This window comes from Sorex araneus, chromosome 1, assembly GCF_027595985.1.
Source record: "Sorex araneus isolate mSorAra2 chromosome 1, mSorAra2.pri, whole genome shotgun sequence".
NCBI classification, from domain to species: domain Eukaryota; kingdom Metazoa; phylum Chordata; class Mammalia; order Eulipotyphla; family Soricidae; genus Sorex; species Sorex araneus.
Window position 1 is genome coordinate 141,538,806 of NC_073302.1, and position 21,800 is coordinate 141,560,605.

At 38.3% G+C, this 21,800-nt stretch overlaps 1 protein-coding gene across 1 annotated transcript in view; it reads left to right on the forward strand.

The window, feature by feature from the left end:
- The window catches only part of NDUFAF2 (NADH:ubiquinone oxidoreductase complex assembly factor 2), a 167,433-nt gene that overhangs the window by 121,168 nt on the left and 24,465 nt on the right, over positions 1-21,800 (forward strand). Inside the window, exon 3 of the mRNA XM_004608464.2 lies at positions 1,387-1,427. Coding sequence (XP_004608521.1) covers positions 1,387-1,427 — 41 coding nt within the window. The remainder of the gene's footprint in view (positions 1-1,386; positions 1,428-21,800) is intronic.

A 21,800-nucleotide genomic window follows, 5' to 3' on the forward strand; every position in this document is an offset into this window, starting at 1 on the left:
TTTATTTATTTTTAATATATTTCTCTCTCTTTTTTTTAATTGAGATTCTGTGGCTCGATTTTGGTATTGCCTTGAAGCTTACTGAATTGTAATTAATGGTTTACTCATGCACGTGTTCTCTCTTGAATGCATATTCCTCTCTTACCCTTCACATTTTTCTAAGTAAATTTCTTTCAATAAAAACTATCTTGTTTCACCAAAGAAGAAAAAATAATTGTAGGGGGATAACACATGCCTAAAGGCAAGAGAAACTGAGAACTTGCTTTCAGTAGGACGTTTACCGCAGGGGCCTGGGGGAGGGACACAGGGACAGTGGTGGAGGGAAGCTGACACTCTGGTGGAGGGTGTGGTGATGAGATATTTCATGTATGAAACCAGACTAATAACAGTGCGTGAACTACGGAGTCCAAAATAAAATAGAATTTTTAAAAATAAAAACAAAATATTAAATAATATTTGTAACAGACTTTCATGCTTACTCTATTCAGACTCTGAGTTAAGAATTTATAAATGCACTGGATGTAGTATACAGAGATATGTAATTTCATGTAACTTTTACAGCAACTCTAAAATGTGGATAATTTTATAAGAGCTGCTTTACAGACAGGAAATCGAATGGTTAGAAAATTAAATAACTCGATGCAGGTGATAGAGCTGATAACCCTGGAAAATGTAGTTCTGCCGTCCAGAGTTCAGTACTGTATATCTTCCGGGTGATTTTGACATACTTCTGGAGAGGCAGCAGCTCTAAAGAAGCAGCCGCCCTGCTTCCTGTTGTTATAAGTCAGCACCTAGCACAGAGTCCAGTGCCCGTTGGACCTTAACAAACCTGGGCTTTTTCTGTTCTGCAGCTTTTTCTGTTTTCCCAGGTGTTGGTGCTAAGGCCCAAGGATGCCAACATAGGAGCCAGGCTGCTTGCTAGAGCAGCTCAGAAGAGAAGTCTCTATAAATGGGAACTTTTCTGGGTTTCTCCCTTTATAAATTGAACAATAAATAATTCAGATTTCTGGGATAATAAGATTTTGATATTGCCTTGAAGCTTACTGAATTGTGATTTGTCCTATATGCCACTAAATATACTGAATTGAATTTGAACAATTTTAGATATGAAATAGTCTTCTCTCTATCCTCCCTTACCTATTGTATTTTTTAATAACTCAAATCCCTATCTAACATTATATGTTTATGTGTTTAGATCTGTACTCCCTTCATTACCAAGTATTTATGTTATAGGAGATGAGGGAATTCATGTTCGGTTCTTGTTATATCTTCGCTACCTAAGACAATACATAATAAGTGCTCAGTAAATATTTGTTTTATGCATAAATGAATAAAAAAACTAGCAAATTACAAAACTTGCATTTAAATATTATTTTTTCTCTCTAGCTTGGATTCGAGGAACCAGAAAGAGTCCGCCCACTCTTGAGGTAAGATACACATGGTAAATACTCAAATAACATGTGTTTACAAGGTAAATATTCAAATAAGCATGTGTTTAAATACTGTGTCTCTCAATTAGGACTTTATACTCAAAGGGATACATGTGAGTAAACATGACACATCTTCATAAAGTGAGTAAACATGACACATCTTTATAAAGTCTTCATTTCTATCCATATGAAATTAGTTTAAGACATTTTAATAATAAAATAAATGCACAAATTATATGTATAGCAAAATCTATGCAATTTTAAAATTGTAAACAAAACAAAAACACATTTTAGAATGCTTGACTTAGGGTGCCTTCATCAGGATATTTCTCCCTGGTTCTGAGATGTCTCTGTTCTCGTACAAATGCCTTGGCAGAGGAGTGTGAGAATCACAAATCTCTTGGCCCTGTGCAAATCATTCTCTATTTTTTCCCCTTAGTTTTATTTCTAATTTATTAAGATAATATTTCGTTTTGTTTGGGGCGCACACCTGGCAGTGCTCAGGGCTTATTCTTGACTCTGTGCTGAGGAACCGATCCTGGCAGGGCTAAAGGGACCATATGAGGTACCAGGGATTAAATCCAGGTCAGCCACAGGCAAAATAAGTGCCCTACCCATTGTACCTCTCTCTAATCTCAAGATAATACTTTGGTAATTAGATAAATAGGAAGCAAGAATGGTGAGAATATATAGCAAGTTTTGGATATAAACTATTACTAAATACATTACCCCTAATTATACATGCACAGATCATAGAAAAACATTTAGTGAGGGATTAAAAAGGATTGAGCAGAGGGGCCAGGAAGATGTTACAAAGAAGGCACTGCCTAGCCTCTAGTTGTGACTCCCAGCACAGCCAGGCGTGTTCCTCGATCACCTCTGGGTGTGGTCCCCCTAAAGTGAACAAAGGAGAAATTTGAGCTAGATCCCAAGAGACAAAACTATAATGTTGTTGCGCTTAATTTAAAATCTGAAAATTTAAAAATAAACAATATTTTTCACAGAGTTAAAAAAGAATTCAGAGACCCAGGTTTATTGCACTTTTTTTTACTTGATATATATATGTCTGTATGTATATATATACATATATATTATTGAATCATCATGAGATACAAGTACAAAACTTTCATACTTGAGTTTCAGTCATACAATGATCAAACACCCATCCCTCCCCCAGTGCACATTCTCCACCACCAGTGTCCCCAGTATACCCCCCTTTCCAGCCCTCGTCCTGCCTCCATGGCAGACAATTTCCCCTATACTCTCTCTCTCTACTTTTGGACATTACGGTTTGCAATACAGATACTGAGAGGTTATCACATTTGGTCCTTTATCTATTTTCAGTACACAACTCCCACCCTGATGATCCATGAGGCTAAAATATTTAAAATACACAATTCAGAATTATTTGACAAAAGCAGAATTAAAACAACATAACCCATACTGAGACAAAGAACTGTCACTGTCACTGTTACTCATCCCTTTCCTCATCAATTTGCTCAAGTGGGCACCAGTAATGTCTCCATTGTGAGACTTGTTGTTACTGTTTTTGGCGTAACGAATTTGCTACTGGTAGCTTGCCAGGCTCTGCCGCGTGGGTGAGATACTCTCAGTAGCTTGCCGGGCTCTCTGAGAGGGGCAGAGGAATCAAACCCCGGGTCGGCAGCGTGCAAGGCAAACGCCCTACCCACTGCTCTATTGCTCTAGCCCAAGAGACAAAGCACAACAACAAAAAAAAACTATTTAGATCAATTGTGATTTGAACCAAATGTTGAGTTAAGCAAATACCTCTTTTAACTGTATTCTATTATGTAATGGAAATATGAATATAAAATTTCAACTGATAACAATCTTTATTTAAAATTTAGATATTAGAACTAAAAGGAAATTGTACGGTTTATTGTCTTGTTTTCATGGTATATTTTGCCCTAAATTTTACTACTTAGCTATCAAATATCTAAAAGAACTTTAAAATATAGAATTACATTTATGAATATCTAGCACTCAGCATTAGTAGTTGAATTTTATTTAAAACTTTTAAAAATAGCTTAGATAGCATGAAGAATATAAAGGACATTAATACTTATGGTATATATGTTTTAAAGCTTAATTATTTTTGCATCTGGAGAGATAGTACAGGGGTTAAGGTGTTTGCCTTGCATGTGGCCAACTCCAGTTCAATTCCTGGCACTGCATAGGGTCTCCCAAGCACCTACAGTAGTGACCCCTGAAGACAGCCAGGATTAAGCCCAGAGCACCACAGCTGTAGCTCAAACCACCCCTTCCCCCAAAGCATTTTTTTTGATTGTTCATTTTATATAATTTTATTTTAAAATGATTGACAAAATGTTCTAAAATTATTGTGCAAAGTAAATGTATTTTACGAAAGCAATACTTGGAAATCTCTAAGTATACTGCCTTGTATACTATCTACAAATATTCCCTTTTTTCTACTATATAGAACTAACTTTCTCTTTTCTTTCTCTGTTTCTTCACTGCAACAATGATGATATAAACAGGCTCCAACACCTGAGAGGCGGGTCACTTCAGGGAAGACTCGATGACCATAGCTTGACATAGCTGTCTCTCCCCGAGCCATTCCCCTGGTTCTAATCCTCTGTGCACTATCCGAATCAACCATCTTTAAGCCTGTTTCTAGCAGTTTATGTTGTTTCCACTATTGCTCTACGTATTACATGCCTCTAATTCTAACATCAGTGAAAATGGAATTAATTTTAAGAAGTTAGTTGTTACCCCCAAGTTACCCCCAAGTTCAGAAATATTCCCATTGGCTCATGGTGGTGGAGTGACTGCTTCATATGTAGGAGACCCAGATTATGTCTCTGTATCGCATGATCTCCTGAGCACTGTGGGAGCAAACCTCAAATACTAAGCATAGGGTAAATCTGAGCACCACCAGGTATGACCCCAAAATTAGGGGGGAATCAAATGTTTTGGTAATAATTGACATGTTGATTCCGTAATGGACATGGGATGAAGAGGATTTCAAATAGCTGCAAGCTACTATAAAAAGAAGGAGATAGGGACTTGGGGGTTGGGGGGAGGTATACTGTGATTTTTGGTGGTGGAATATGTGCACTGGTGAAGGGATGGGTATTCGAAAACTGTATAACTGAGACTTAAACCTGAAAGCTTTGTAACTTTCCACATGGTGATTCAATAAAAGAATAATTTTTTTTAAAAAAAAAGGAGATAAAAATTACAGGATTTTAAAATTTGCTCTAAAACTATTGTACTGGTATAAGACCAGATAAATACATTTATATAAAAGATTAGAGGCCAGGGATAGATAGTATAGATACAAATAAACACTATAATTATTTCGTTTATTTGTTGTTGTTTTTGTTTTGGTTTGGTTTTTGGGTCACACCTGGAAATGCACAGGGGTTAATCCTGGCTCTGCACTCAGGAATTACCCCTGGCGGTGCTTAGGGGACCATATGGGATGCTGGGAATCGAACCCGGGTCGGCCGCGTGCAAGGCAAACACCCTACCCGCTGTGCTATCGCTCCAGCCCCTTATTTGTTTTTTTAAGATCACACCAAAGCAATGACACTAAGAGGAGCGGAAAGTCTTCTCAATAAATGGTGTTAGGATAAGGATATCAATGTCAATATAGAAAAAATGATCCTTCATTTCTTCTCACATCATGCACAAATAATTCATTAAAGATGAGTCACTGACTAAATATAAAATAACTAAAATTATAATAGTTTAAGGGAAAATCAAAATGAAATATATGTACAACTTGAGAGGAAGAGGAGACAGAAAACACTTTCTTAAAAAACAAATATGGGGGAGCTGGAGTGATAGCACAGCAGGTAGGGCATTTGCCTTGCACTCAGCCAACCCCGGTTCGATTCCCAGCATCCCATATGGTCCCCTGAGCACTGCTAGGGGTAATTCCTGAGTGCAGAGCCAGGAGTAACCCCTGTGCATTGCCAGGTGTGACCCCCCAAAAAGCAAAAGATATATATATATATATTGATAAATTTAACTTAAAATTTAACACTTCTCCTCATCCATACAAAATAACAATGACGTAACAAAGTGGAAGAAAGTAATCACAGTACATGTGTCTGACAAAGGACTTTAAATCCTCACTCTAAATAAGTGTCACTTCAACCCAGTGATTTAAAAAAAGAAAAACAAAACTTACTAAAATTAGGTAAAAATCTAAGAATAACCACTGAACATCTGAAAAGATATTCAACATTACTAGTCATAAGGGCATCATGGTGAGATACCACCACACCCCTAAGAAAATGGTCCACATTTCTAAGATTGACAGTAATCATCGCTGAACAGTTATATATTTTGTTATACTGGTTTGAAAATGGTTTGCCAATAAAATCAAACACACATCCACCCCATGACCAACACTTTCTCTCTTACTCACCACGTTCAGGTATATTGGGAAGTTTTAGACAGAAGAAGGTCTTATTCTTTGGCGAGCCACGAAAACCTCCTGATTTGCCAGACTCACTTTTCTCAGTTGGCCTCCTTGTACTTGTTATTCGCACAGTACTCTTCAAGGAAACTTGCTCTTTCTCAAGTTCTCCCTCTCCCATCAGCTGACAAAAGAATTTTTATACTTCTTTGATGGTTTCCTCAGCTTCTTTTCCTTAAACTTAAAAAAAAAGAGTTCCCATAGATTGTAATAGTATTAATATTTATACTTTTGGCATGGAGTGTGCATGCATCGCACCCACCGTGATCGTGCCACTGTCCCTAAGCTCCCATTCTACTTGCACCCTCCTTCGGCTACTCTCTTCAGGGAGCTGGGGGCCCACTTCCCCCCTGCAACAGTCAGGCTCCTGGCTGTGGAGGCTGAAGTGTTCAAAGGTTGGGCCTGGTGGTGCTGCTTGGGCCCAGAGGTGCTGAGGCCACCAGGGCTACCTGAGATCAAGCTCATTGAGCTTCATGCGTGCTCCTTTGATGCCAGGCATATGCTCCAGGCCTTTGGAGAATCTCCCCATGCTCTTGAACTTTTTTATTCCCTGGTGCCAAAGCTTGACCCAGGGAACTATGCTGCCCAGCTGCCCTCCTGGTCCCTCTGCAGCTTCTTCAATTGCAGAGTTCATTGCTCTTTGCTTGGCGCAACTACACTGCCCTGCCTAGCTGTGTAACTTATTTCTGCACTAGGATGACTTATTTTATTTGTTCATCTTTCTGTCCACATTGTGATCTGGATGGCTCAGGGATTGTGTCCGATTCATTTGTATATCATAATGTGCGGATGCACAGCATGTGATTCATCATTATATAGATAGGCTTTTATTGACATGCTTGAAAATCTCAATGCCATGCATATATATGGCTTCTGTGACATGACTTTGCATTTCCAGTAACCAACTCTAAAATAACCCTGTAAAATTGAACACATTTCTAAGTTAAGCCATTGCCTATGCTGTGTTGTTTTTTTTTTAATAGAAATTCACATTTTACTGCGGGATGCTATTACAGCATAGCACCTGTTTATCTCTGCAGGACAAGTTGAATTAATGTTGCACAAAATTAATGTTGCCTAGTTCTGACTCTTTCATTAGAAGTCACCTATACAAATAGCTTGAAATGTTCTCCTTTCAGAATAAAGTTTCTGTTTGAAAAAGTGAATAAATACATTGACAGTAAAGGAATAAGCAATAGGTTTACAAAAGTGGGAAAGGCTGTACCACTAAGGCTCACCTAGTTTATTTTTATTCTTTTCCTCCGGGAAAGGGCCTGCAGGCACTGAGAAAGGAGGTCACTCATCCCTAATTGTGTGACCTGGGGAACTGTTTCTGTGGGCTGTGTGAGTTTACCTCCTGCTAGCCCGAAACGTGTCCTGGGCAGAGCGCCCTCTTTGTGGAACTCAGTAGAGAGTGTTTGGGGATTGAGTGTGGCCTAGCACTACCTGTGTCACAGGTGCTCTGTGTAAGATGAAGGAACATTTTAGAACCAGTGGAGAATGGTGTTAGAGACATAGTCTAAGGAAAAGCTGCACGGCTCCATAGAACCACATTCCATGGTACCGTGTTGACTTATCCATGTCCTGGACTGGAAGCTCCAGAGAATTGTTCTTGTCTGTTTGTTTAGGGGTCATATCCAGTGATGCTGAGGGGTCATTCCTGGTTCTGCACTCAGGAATTACTCCTGACAGGGCTTGGGTACCATATGGGATGCAGCATCTAACCTGGGTCAGCCACATACAAGGCAAGTACCTTACCCCTTGTAACTATCTCTTTGGCTCCATCCAGAGACTCATTTTTGTCTACATGCTAGGTGCTTTTACTCTGAGAATTATCACAGTCACTGAAATGGTGGAAACTTTACTCTTAAAAATTATCAGCCAGGGGTGGAGAGATAGCACAGCGGGTAGGGCATTTGCCTTGCACACGGCCAACCCAGGTTCAATTCCCAGCATCCCATATGGTCCCCCAAGTACCGCCGGGAGTAATGCCTGAGTGCATGAAATAGGACTGACCCCTTTGCATCACTGGGTGTGACACAAAAAGCAAAAAAAAAAAATTATCAGCTAGAATCCCAGTATATTAATTTACATGATGAAATCATATCAGCACAAGGGAAAAAACAATCTACTAACTATGGCATTAGGATAAAGGAGGTTAAGTAAAATAAATGTTTACTTGCACTAGGCCTAATACAATCCTTTTGTATCCATTTCATATAGAATAGTCTGACATATAGGATGAAAATATTTCAGTAAGATTGGCCACAATTCCCAGTAGTTCTTCTAGCCTCGGAATAGCTTTATGACTTAGAATAGAAGAAGTTGCCATGTGATGGTTCATACTTTTCCTGCCCCTGGACAATGATTTTATGGATTGCTAGCATTTGTCTCTATAGTTCTCCTTTTTTCCTTTTGCTTCCTCATTCTGATTGACATATTATTCCTTTCCCTGTTACAATAGTTATTTTATGGTCAAGTGTTGCTGGCCCTGCAGCTATTCTTCTGTTCTACTCTTTTCATGTCTCTGCTCTGACATGTAATGTGTTGATCTTGCAGTTTAACTTTCAGAGAAAGATTCAGAAAAGACTCTTACTTCTGAATTCCTCAAGCCAATTTCACTGTTCTCCAAGTAACTGACATTTATTGAATTCTCTGTGCCTAGTATTACTAAATTCATTTTATAATTTATGGGATTGAAATGGCTTAAAATTGACATTTTGCATATAAAATCTTACTTTCTTATTGACTTAAATTACAATGATGGAATGTTCTTATAGAAAAATGGGCCCCCTACCCAAAACCTCACAATATTATTTTTGAAAAGATAGAAGAAATAGTTGAGAAAATACTTGATTATAACATTATTTATTTAAATAAATGAATTAAAACTGCATGTACCAATATGGTTGAGCCTTAAAAAACATTTTGAGCAAAAACAGCAAATTATAGAATAGTTCATACAATATAATACCATTCATAATAAATTACAGTGAAAAACAATGGACTTTCAAGTAAAGCTAGTGGGTTTATTTTCTTTGTTCTAGACTGGTGAAAATGGCAGTGAAGGGATTTATTTTAAAGACCATATATCTACAAGGTCAAAGAAAATTGAAGTTAAAAATAATGACTATTTTATTTTATTTTTTTAAATTTATTCTTTTATAGAATCACCATGTGGAAAGTTACAAAGCTTTCAGGTTTAAGTCCCAGTTATACAATGCTCGAACACCCATCCCTTCACCAATGCACATATTCCACCACCAAGAATCACAGTATACTTCCCCGCCACCCCCCACCTCCCCAGCCCCCCACCCCACCTGTGTAACTGATAAATTTCACTTTACTTTCACTATAATTTGATTACATTCAATATTTCAACAAAAAAAACCTCACTATTATTATTTGGAGTTTCTCCCCCCTAAAGTTGGACCTGCTGAAAAGGAAGCATTTGATAATTTGTTTTCCATTGCTGAGAATGAAGAGATATGAGAAAAATAATGACTATTTTATAAACTGGAAAGACCTGAACAACTGATAATAGGTTCAGCAAAATTGAGAGGAAATTTCAACTACTGGCAAAGGAAAAACCTCACAAGCAGCCCAGTTTAATCTGTAAGAAGACGGAAAACTCAGGGGCCACCATGATAGTACAGTGGTTACAGCATTTGCCTTACACATGACTGATCTGGGTCATCCTATATGGTCCCCTGAGCCTGAGTGCAGAACCAGGAGTAAACTCTGAGTATCACTGAGTTTGGCCCCAAAATCATGTCAAACAAACAAGTGAGTGGTCAGAAACTCTGAAAGTAGAGTTGAGACTGGTTGACTCTTTGGCTGAGTATCTCTTTAAGGCCTCTGGGTCCCTGAATATTTCTTGGGAGACCCATTAATTAATTCATAATTAAAAAATTTTAAAACTGTTTGAAAGTCTGTTTAATAAGCAATTAGATACGACTGAATAAATATAGAATAAATAATAGAAATGAAAAATCACTATTTCCAACTCTAATAGTATGATTGGTTTATGGGAAATCGCCAGTGGTTATTAAAAGCATTGGATCCAGTTTTGTTGGGGAACAGGATATCTTTATGAGGAGCAAAGGTACTCTTCTTATCCTCCTCTTCCTCCCCCTTCACCTTCTCCTCCTCCTCCTCCTCCTCCTCCTCCTCCTCCTCACCACACCCGGCTACGCTGAGGGCTTCTCCTGACAATGCTCAGGGGGCCATAGTACTGAGGGTCAAAGCAAGCACCTTAACTCTGTACAAGTCCTGCTGACCACTGCCAATCCCCTCTTACCCTTATGGACAAAAATAAACCAAATTGATAAGAGTTGCTATTATATGTGCTTTCTTTCATGATGCATCAAGAATAAAAAATTATTAATGTAATGTTAAGCTTTCCATCTCTAATCAAGAGGAAACAACTAGAAAACCTAAATTAGGACATATTTCATGAAACATCAAACCTGTCACATCAGTGTCACAAACAATACAGCAAATGACAACTAAATATAACAAGTAATCTTGGGGTAGGGGAAAGCTTAGTTATAAAAGACAATATTGGGGCAATTGGTGAAGTTTGAACCCAAACCATGATGCAGCAAATAGTAATGTTGGGGCTGGAGTGATAGCACAGCAGGCAGGGTTCGATTCCCGGCATCCCATATGGTCCCCTGAGCACCACCATGAGTAATTCTTGAGAGCAGAGCCAGGAGTAACCCCTGAACATTGCTGGGTGTGACCCAAAAAGAAAAAAAAAAAGTAATGTCTATGCTTAATGTCGTGGTGATAAAATAATGCTGTTAAGTTTTGTTTTTTTTTTAAATAGGAATCTATCAGAAAAGTGCTATAAAATTGGAAGTTAATTTATGGGAAAGTGAAAACTTAACACAGGAGTAAGCCCTGAGCACCACCAGGTGTGACCTCAAAACTAACACAAACACAAAAACCATAACCAGTGGTATAAAGGAGTAGCAAACAGTTTGTTCAAAACACCAGATAGTAAGTGTTTTCATTTTGTGAACTTATCTCCGTGTCAGTGATTTAATTCTGCATTATAGTGAGACAGCAGCTATAGGCAGAATAATGGGAGACTGCATCTGTGTCCAATAAAACTTTACAAAGTGAGCAGCTACTCTATCTCTTAATCAAAACAATTTTTATCACAAGTGGTTTTCAAATAGGGATACCTGTACTCCTTCCTTTGGAAAATATCAGTGTATCACTGTATCACTGTCGTCTGTTGCTCATCGATTTGCTCAAGCAGGAACCAGTAAAGTCTCCATTGTGAGACTTGTGGTTACTGTTATTGGCATATCGAATACACCACAGGTAGCTTGCCAGGCTCTGCCGTGTGGGTGGGATACTCTCAGGAGCTTGCCGGGCTCTCCAAGAGGGGCGGAAGAATCGAACCCGGGTCAGCCATGTGCAAGGCAAATGCCCTACCCGCTGTGCTATCACTCCAACCTTTGGAAAATATACATGTGGATAACTTTAGGAAACAATTTCCATATCCTCTCTTTCTATACGTAGTCTTTCCTAAAAATGAGAGCTCCTGGTCTTTGTTTTCTTTTCTGACATTTCTCATAGTCATCTATTTCCCACTTAAAAAAATAATGCTCATATCATGTCCATACTTAGTTTTATGGTGACTCATTGCCTTGGGGTTTAAAAATCTCCAGGGCACAAAACAAAGGGTATTTAGGAGAATGATTTTCTCCTGAGGGGAATAGTCTCTTGAGAACCAAGCAGAAAAGCTTCAACAAAAATGATTGAAAGGGGCAATCCAGGATTTTATCCAGGAGACAAATGCATGGCAGGGTTTCGTGCCTTTTAGTTTCTTTGTCTACCTAGTAAGCTCTCCATTTGTCTGTCTAGAAATTAAAATTCACAACTGAGAAAGTTGTCATGGGGATGCATAATAACACATGTATTTGAATTTAAAAATTAAGTCAGACTTTTTCTGACAGAGAATAAGTTAGATTTAGCTGATTGGGTTTGACAATGAGGACTGGCTTGGCCAATTAAGTTATATGGTTACATTTTCTGCAAATTGAATAAGCTAAACTGCAGCTCCAAGGCTTTGACGAAAACATATTTAAAGTATGCATCAAATGCGCAATAAACTGGAAAATGTATATCCTTTGTCATTATTTAAGTGTCAACTTGAATATGCAAGATGGTACACAATTTGCAAACGTCTAAGGTTATGAGTATAAAAATTAGAAAAATAATAATTTTGTTTATGGAGATATGTATATTTAATAAAAATATTGAAAGAATGGATGAAGTATAGTATAGTTATTACCTTTGGAGAAGGAAAATGGGGGAACAGGCCACAGTGGGTCTTGGTCCTACCCATGGATGGAGTTGTATATCCTAAGTGGGCAATGGATATGTATTATATTGTGATCTATATTTACTTATATGCACAGTTTTTTATTAAGAAGGAGTATAATGAAACCTTTCAGTATATTTCAAGATTTTGGCTCCCTGGTAGAAGTAAGATATTATTTCTTAATAATTGTTTCAGGGTAAACTGAAAAATGAAATACATGAAATTATAAAATAACAAAGGCAGCTAAGAAATTATAGCAGTGAGCATAAGAGACGATCAGTGTGACTTAAGTTTTTGCAATTTCTTTTAATTATTATTTTTTATTGTATTAGTGGGGGAGTCCAAGGCAATATGAGAGGCCCAGGATCCACTTCCGCCTATCCTTGGTCCAGTTGCCAGATAGTTCAGTGCCAGGGTCCAGTAATGTGTTGCTGCTGCACCCGGTGTAGCTGCAACCTCCAGGACAGCCTGGTGGTGCTCCAGAGCCACCGGGGCTACGGCCACATGGTGCTGGGGTCAGGGAAGGAAGGAAGCAGTGAGTTCCTGGGAATCCAGCCCAGGACTCAAGCATGCAGGGTATGCGTTCCAGCCCTTTAGCTATACCCCTGGTTCCTAGGATTCTTTTTTTAATACTGAATACTGTAGCACTGTTGCACTGTCATCCCAGTTGTTCATTGATTTGCTCGAGCAGGCACCAGTAAGGTCTCCATTGTGAGACTTCTTGTTACTGTTTTTGGCATATCAAATAGCCACGGGTAACTTGCCAGGCTCTACTGTGTGGGTGGGAACTCTCAGTAGCTTGCCAGGCTCTCCAAGAGGGACAGAGGAATCGAACCCGGGTTGGCTGCATGCAAGGCAAATGCTATACCTGCTGTGCTGTGCTCCAGTCCAATACTGAATACAGTTGTATTATTTGTGTTAAGATGACTTAACATCTGATATATGCTTTATAGCCAATATAAATTTCTTAGACTTCTTTTGCTCTTATGAACCTGTGTTGAAATTCATAACTGTAAAATTATGTTTGGATTGTTTTTATTCTGTTTTTAGGGTTCTTTTTCTCCCCTATAAATGAAATAGTCTGATTTTTCTTTTAAGGTTGCAAGAGAAAAGCATTTACATCTTGCCTTCAAAAATTGCATCATGGGGCTGGAGTGATAGCACAGCGGGTAGGGAGTTTGCCTTGCACGCGGCCAACCCGGGTTCAATTCCCAGCATCCCATATGGTCCTCTGAGCACCGCCAGGAGTAATTCCTGATTGCATGAGCCAGGAGTAACCCCTGTGCATCGCCAGGTGTGACCCAAAAAGCAAAAAAAATAATTGCATCATATTTGGGCTAGAGACTGTACAGTGGGTAGGATGTTTGCCTTGCTTGTGGCCAACCAGAATTTGATCCCCAGCATCCTATATGGTCCCAGAGCACTGCCAGGAGTAACTTCTGAGTATAGAGGAAGGAGGAACCCTTGAGCACTGCTGGGAGTGGCCCAAAAATAAATGTAAAAAAATTTTTAAAAAAAGAAAGAAATTGCATCTTATTACAAATTTGTACAGGAATAAGTTTGCACAATAGCATTGTGTTTTTTAGTTTTACTCTCATTCTAAGATGTTTCATTTCCAAGACTAAAAAGAACATATCAAGATTGATGAACAACCCATTCTTTATTAAGCTCCTGGCTTTTCTGCCTTCCCAAAGGCGCTGTAATGGAATGGGTGTGCCACCATTCACAATGCAAAGACCACATAGGGCTGAGGTCTCTGCCAAACACAGGAACTTGCTTATCCAGACGTGGTTTTTGCTGTTAACAGGAAAAAGGAGCTGACTCCTGCCATTCAGAAGTGCCTGATGCTCTGTAATTTGTAACTACCAGTGTGATTGTCTGGCACTTTTATTTCTCTTTGATTTGGTCTTTGATGACTTTCCATGATTTCCTTTTGTTTTACTTGAAAATTGTTATAATCAGTTTTAAAAACTAGGTATAATGCATTGTCCTAAATTCTGTGACTGACTATACAACTCAGTTTTCCAATTTTTAATACACTTAATTTTTAGAATATATATTCATATAGTGAGCCCATTTTGAACATTACATAATTATTGACGTAACATTAATTTACAAGAGTGTAAATATTTATTTACAATGTTACCACATGATGTCCACTAACTCAATTTTAACAAGTTGACTTATCCATGCATACTTTTTTTTGGAGGGGGGCGTGGAGAGGGGCACACTGGATGGTGCTCAAGATTTATTCCTGGCTCTGTGCTCAGGGATTAGTCCTGGCAGTGCTCTAGGAACCATATGGGGTACCAGGGATTGAACCCGAGTCAGCCACGTGCAAAGTAAGCACCCTACCCACTTTCTCATCTCTCTGCCCCTGTCCATGTATGCTTTGATATATTGTAGTTGTGGTATATTTATTATTTTGCAGTTTGGTGCTTTTAGTTAACTGTCATAGTATATGGATCCCTGAAGAGTTATTTTCTGCGTGTTTTCTTTGGAATTGACCTCTAGATTTGTAAAAGAATCATTTGAGTATTTTGTGCACCTCTTTTCTTTCCCCCTCCCCCCTCTCTCTCTCCTCCCCACCCTGCCGCCCTCACTGGTGTTACACAGGGATTATGCCAAACTCAGTGCTTAAGGGTCATTCCCAGTGGTACTCAGGAGACCTTGTGGTGCTGGGGATCAACCCCAGGTTTCCTACCTTTGAGCTGTCTCTCCCCAGCCTTTGAGCCTTTTTCTCTCTTAACCAATAAGCTATTTTGTCTCTCTAACGATTGGTGTTTATTCATTGTTTTAAAAAAGTATTAGTGCAGATGGTGAAATCTTCCTTATTTTCAGAAAGTTGACTTTTGATACATCCTGCTAAAAAAGTATTACCACAAATTTCAGGCTTTCAGTGTGAAAGTATTGCTTCTTATAATTTCCTTTATAAAGTTGAAGTCTGAATTTGTGCTTATTTTATTCTTAGCACACTTTCCCCAGTATTTTGACCTTTATCTGACTTTTAAGGAGCAGAATATAAAAGGTTTGTTTTTTTTAAGTTGTATATAAATAAACCGCTATTACTCTGTATTTTTAGATACACTTCTCAGGTTCTTCTGAGATTCATCATAACTTCCTAGGTGCATATTAAAAAGTGCACAGAATTAGTTCTGAATACTTAACCTCCTGAGTCATATCATCAGTCACCACGACACATCCCATTTAAGTCTTAAAAATGAAAATGGGCTTACTTCCAGAGTGAACAAAGGTTAAGGGAGTTAAAATGAGGTTATGGGGGAAAGGAGGGCTAGGAGACAGGAGGGGTCCATCCATGTTTTTTTGCAGTTATCTTACCAAAACAGTGTCTCATGACTTTCCTCTTCCAGTGATTAAGAACTAAAAATTTTTCTTTTAGTTCCAAATCTAAATTTGAGAAAGCAGATTGACCCTAGTTACCTTTATTAGCTGTAATTTGATTTCTATGAAGAAAATAATATTTAGGAAACTTGTATTGAATTGGTGATAATATAACCCCTTGGATGCTAAAATCATGGTTGATTGCTTCTGATTTTATGTATTTAGACATATCACAAATTATTCTCAAATTTTTATTGTATGATAAAACACTATACTCATTTGATAAACATCTGTTGTTGCTATGGTAATAGTAAATTAAGCATTTGTATGGAATTTTTCTGACATACAGATGGTTATTGTGTTTTATGTGTTCAAATATACTTAATGTCTTTCTCAAATATCACATTTTGTTATCACTCTGGTGCATTTCTTTACCAGTATTCTAAAACATGAGTTAGTGGTTGTGTCATTTAGGGCAGGATTTTTTAATTTATGTGATGTATTAGGGGGTTATAAAATCAATTTAGTGGCTTATAAGTATTTCTTTTATTTTTAATGAAGTAGAAAAACTATGGAATAGAAATACCAGAAAACATATGAGAGCCTTATATTGATGCTTTTTGCATCCTTCTGATCTTTCACTCCAGCCTGCTGCTGTAGTGCCACCATAGGGCTAACTTTGCAGCAGCTCCATTGAGCTTCTTCACCTTCTCCTTTGACACAGGGCATGGGATGCTTATGGAGAGCCAAACTGGAAATGTGACTGGGTTATATTCCAGATAACTTTTGCACTAATAGATAAATGCTCCCCTTCTGCCCTTCAAGCAAAGTTCAGGCACACAATTCAGACACTAAGCATAATTCCTTAGAAGGTCAAGTGCCCTGAGCATACTTTGGTTTTGGCCTTCCACAGCATATTTTTATTTTGGCTTTCTTTTACTGTTTCCCTGTTCCTAGCATTTTACTCCTCTTTCCTGGTATCACTTGTTCAACATTAGCTTTATAAAAACAAAAAATTGCTGTCTTTAGCCAGAGTTAAATGGTTTAATACAACTTTATTAAATTGACTGGAGCAACTAATTTTGTACCATTATGTATGTATTAGTATGTATTAGTCCTGCTGGCACAGAAATATGACAGAAATTTCTTCAGAAATATGACAGGCTGGAGAGAAAGAGAACAGAGGTGCTTCCAGGTGCTTGCCTTGTGTCTAATCAACCAGGTCCTACTATGACTACACCCACCACTAGGGGTGATGTCTGAGCACAGAACCAGGAGTAAGCCCTGAGCACTACCAGGTGTGGCCCAAAAGCCAATCCAACAGGAGAGTAATTATAACAGAAAGAAGAGGAATTAGAGGAAAACAGATGTACTAGAAAATTCTGTGACCAAAATCATTTCATTAAAATGAAATCATGGAATGTCTTTCAAAACTTGCACAGATACTTGAAAAACCCTGAGATTAATTTGCTTTTTTAGATTAACGCAACCTGGCCTACAAGTACACCTGTGTTTTCACTGATACAGTTGTTCAATGACTTTTTTCCCAGAAAGAATGCTGATTGTGCTTTTCCAGCTTCACTCTAGGAGACTGAGATGTAACTCAGCAGCATAACACACACTCAGCCCCACCTCAAAAATCAATAATGAGAGACTGGAGCAATAGCACAGTGGGTAGGGCGTTTGCCTTGCACGCGGCCGACCCGGGTTCGAATCCCAACGTCCCATATGGTCGCCTGAGCATGGCCAGGGGTAATTCCTGAGTGCAGAGCCAGAAGTAACCCCTGCGCATCGCCGGGTGTGACCCAAAAAGAAAAAAAAAAAATCAATAACGAAGTTTTCTGCTAGAGTGTCCTGGAGCGATTAGAGGCAGACATCCTCTCTATCCAGAACGCTACTGACCATCTGCAGAAAGATACCTTAGATTATCAAAATTCTTCATTATTTCTAAAGCTTGGCCAAGGTAAATTATGTTTGAGGGTCTTCTGGGATTAAACTGTCCAACTTGTGAATGGGACATGCATTAAAGATGAACCTACAGTGTGAGGGCTCTTAGCCTTCAGTGTGTCCTGTCTTCCTGCTATGAAAAAATGTTGGGAAAGACTCTCAAAGACAGTCCTGGCCCACAGATAGATGATGTTAGCCACATACATAATTTAAATTTTCCTAAGGGCTGAAGGGATAGTACAGTGGGTAAGGTACTTACCTTGCATGTAACTGATTCCTGGTTTGAATCTCCAGCTCCACATCTTGTCCCCCAAGAAGTGCCAGGAATGATCTATGAGCACAGCTGATTGTGGTACCCCCAAATCCAAAAACTTTAAATATTAAATTTTCTAAGAACCACATTAAACAAAGTAGGAATATGTGAATTTCTAAGAGAAAAAGCGTGGGCACAAGGGACTCGGGCATTCGGTGGCTGAGAGCCGCCTCCCCAGGCTGGTCCATGGCAGCCACGGACCAGGGGAATAAAGAAACAGGATCTGGGCCCCAGGCTTTTCGGTAGCCAGTTTATTTCTCCCAACAACCCCCTCCACCTCCCCCCCCCACTCCCACCATAGTCCAATCTCTCCCCTTATGACGCAGTGATAGTCATAGTCATGGCTCCTGAAAATAAATTTTTAATTTTAATTATTGTAGTTTTTGTCCCATGTTTTCAGTTGTTTTTGGTTTAGTGGCTTAGATACTCTATACCACAAACAAGCGCAAAGTCCCTGACAATGTTTGCTTATTAAGAAATAGAAGACTTACAAATTTGCACATACTTACAAAATCTGAGTATATCATCTTTTACCGATAAATGCTGCTGGTTAATTAACCTCTGGAGACCTTAGTTCAAACAAGTTATCATCAATTAGCAATGAAGATGTAAATGTGAATCTAATTAGTCAGTTGGCTTATCCTGCCTCTGAGTTAATGTCATATGCATTGCTGTTATAAAACATTGTACGAAAATTATGTTTAAAAATAAAGAAATTTGCCATATGATCTGAAATCATCCATTTGAAAAGAAGTCTGTATTTGTAGAAAAAAAGACTAGAAGTATTTGTAGATAAAAATTATAATTTTTTTGAATGATGAGTTTATTTTTTACAAGTTTTTATATATTTTTCAAAATTGCAACATAAATAAAATATTTTCCTATAATCAGAAAAAAATTATAACTTTTAGAAAGGAAATTATGAATGACAACGCAGTGGCCTCCTCTTAGTAACTACTCGTCAGAGGACTTGATGAGGACAGTTTGCCATAATACCCACCTTGCATGTTGGCACTGTGCCTTGACTTTTTAATGCCTGTCTCATGCATTATTAATTTACCTACAATCTTGAGATTATTTTACCTGTAACTTTAGAGGAATGAATGTCCCTTATTACCACCACAGAAATTATTACAGTTCAACACATATTGAACAGTGCTACAGACAGTGCTACAACAAATATTTATAAAATGCAGTTGCATTCTGTTTATCAGATAATAAAAATGGCTATAAAAATAACTTCTGCACTTACTTACATTATACTCTTATATACTTATTTTTCTGTACCCAGATCTTCAAATGGATAATGTTTTTATTTCTAAAATGTGAGTCAAATGTCAAATTGTGAAGAATTTTTATGTTGGACATCTTTATTTTTTTAATTGAATCACCATGAGATACACAGTTGTAAAGCTGTTCATGATCAGGTTTCAGCCATACAGTGTTCCATCACCCATCCCTCCACCAGTGTACCTTTCCCAGTGCCCCCAGTATCACTCCCACCACCACTCCCGCCTCCATCTTCCCTCTATAGCAGGCACTTTGCCTCTTTCTCTTTGTCTCTCTCCCTCCTTTTCTCCTTTTGGGCATTATGGTTTGCATTAGAGGTCATCATATCTGGTCCTTACCTACTTTCAGCATGCAGTTCTTATCCAAAGTGATCATTTCCAACTATTACTGTCATCGGGGTCCCTTCTTTATCCCAGCTGCCTTCTTCCACAGCACTTGTGGCAGACTTCAAACTATGGAACAATCTTCCTGGCTCTTGTTTCTACTGTCCTTGAATATTATTTCATACTATGTTGGGTTTTTTCAATATATATCTCACAAATGAATGCAGTCTTTCTATGTCTGTCCCTCTCCTTCTGACTCATTTCACTCAGCGTGCCAACTCAGCATGATACTCTCCATGTCCATCCATTTATAAGCAAATGTCATTACTTCATTTTTCCTAAAAGCTGCATAATATTCCACTTTTTTATGATGGTTCCCAAAGTCTACTTTATTACTTCATTGTAATAATGTAATAATTTACAAATCTTTAATTTTCAGTTTCTCTTAATAATTATTAATATTCTCTTTCTTTGATCTAAATAACCTAGACCTAATCTAGGTAGATTTCCTAGTCCAATACAATAGCCATTAACAATTGAAAAACTTTGAAATAATTAAGGTTAAATTAAAATCTAGTTTCTCAGTGACATTACCATATTTGTAATGTTCAGTGCTCCATATGGCTAGTGACTATCCATTGCACACAGTAGCACCGATTACATTTCCATTATCATAGAACATTTCATTTTTTTCTATATTCACTTTCATATTAGAATTTTTGAGCCTACTGTTTTTTTGTCAGTGAATTATATCCTAAGTGTCTGGCCAAGTTACAGAAAGTTTTAGGCAGATTTTTGTTGACATATACTTTGAACTATGATTATTACCATTCATGTTCCTGAATACACTGATACTTCATAGTTTTCATAGTTTTTACTGAAAATTAATTTTTTTTTGGCTTTTTGGGTCACACTCGGCGATGCACAGGGGTTACTCCTGGCTCTTCACTCAGGAATTACTCCTGGCGGTGCTCAGGGGACCATATGGGATGCTGGGAATCGAACCTGGGTTGGCTGCGTGCAAGGCAAACGCCCTACCTGCTGTGCTATTGCTCCAGCCCCCTAAAAACTATTTTTTAAGTCTCTTGTTATACCTTATATTTGACGGATAAAATGGATTTATTTAGAGAATGGGCTAGTCTCTATCTAAGAGCCTCATATTTAAATCGAGACATAGTTTCTCATGTTTCACCAAAGCAAAGAAAACTGGAAATTACATCTCTAAAAGAACGCAGAAATGGCTCTGGAAAGAAAATAATGGATGGCAGGGCATGTATGAGGAAGTTTTGCTTTTAAACTCAATCTTTTTGCAAAAGAAAAATTTGATACCATTTTTTTCTTATTTAAAAAATCTTCGTGGACCCTCTGCTCCTAAAGACTTTGATTCCAGAGGTCTTCTAACCCATTTTGGCACCCAAAGCGGCTTCTTACAGCAATGCACTGGGACTGTGAGCTGGGCTACAACTCCACACTGCCCGGGGATGGATTTTTCCTCTCCACCCTGTTTTTCTGCATGGAAAATGGCGGCAGCACCAATATCCACGTGGCGAGAGCCACCTTCTAAGACTCCTAACCCAGAGGTATACGGTTTTTGCAGTTTGTGGCTCATAGGCAATCATGGGAAGTAGACATTACCATCATGCCTTCGGCCCAGATAAATTCGGAGCTGCTGAGCGTGAAACAGACCCTCTGCTCCTGAAGACTTTGATTCCAGAGGTCTTCTAACCCATTTTGGCACCCAAAGTGGCTTCTTACAGCAATGCACTGGGACTGTGAGCTGGGCTATGCAATTTCTGGCAGAATTTTCCCTGGACTTTATACAGAATTCCAAAACCTTAACATCTCTTAATTGTCAGCAATGTGAAACAGTTCCTTTTTAGCAGGTCTGACTTTAGGGTAAAGATTATACTACTTAACTAAATCAAACAAAAAAATCAGTTTTTAATGGGCATGGTAACATTCTCCTCCTTCTGGAACCTCTACCCCAGTCTGCTATGTACCTGGACATATCATAGAGGAATAAGCAGAAAGTTTGTTTGCTTTAACGTTCATTGGGGACCAAGGAGATAGCTCAACTGGTTGTATATGTGCAGGACCCATAATTTTATAACTGTTTCTGTATGACCCTGTATGTACTGCTGCTTAAGTGTGACCCCATTAAGAAATGTGGGGAGTTAAGAGAAATAAAGAAACTGGAATATGGAGTCATATTCCAGCTCATAGAACTGGAAGTCATAGAACAAGATAAATCACCAGAAAGAGATAATGAAAATTTTTCTACCTAAGTGAATTTAAAATTTATTTACTTGAATAAGTACTCAAAATGAGTTATAATAATGTTCAC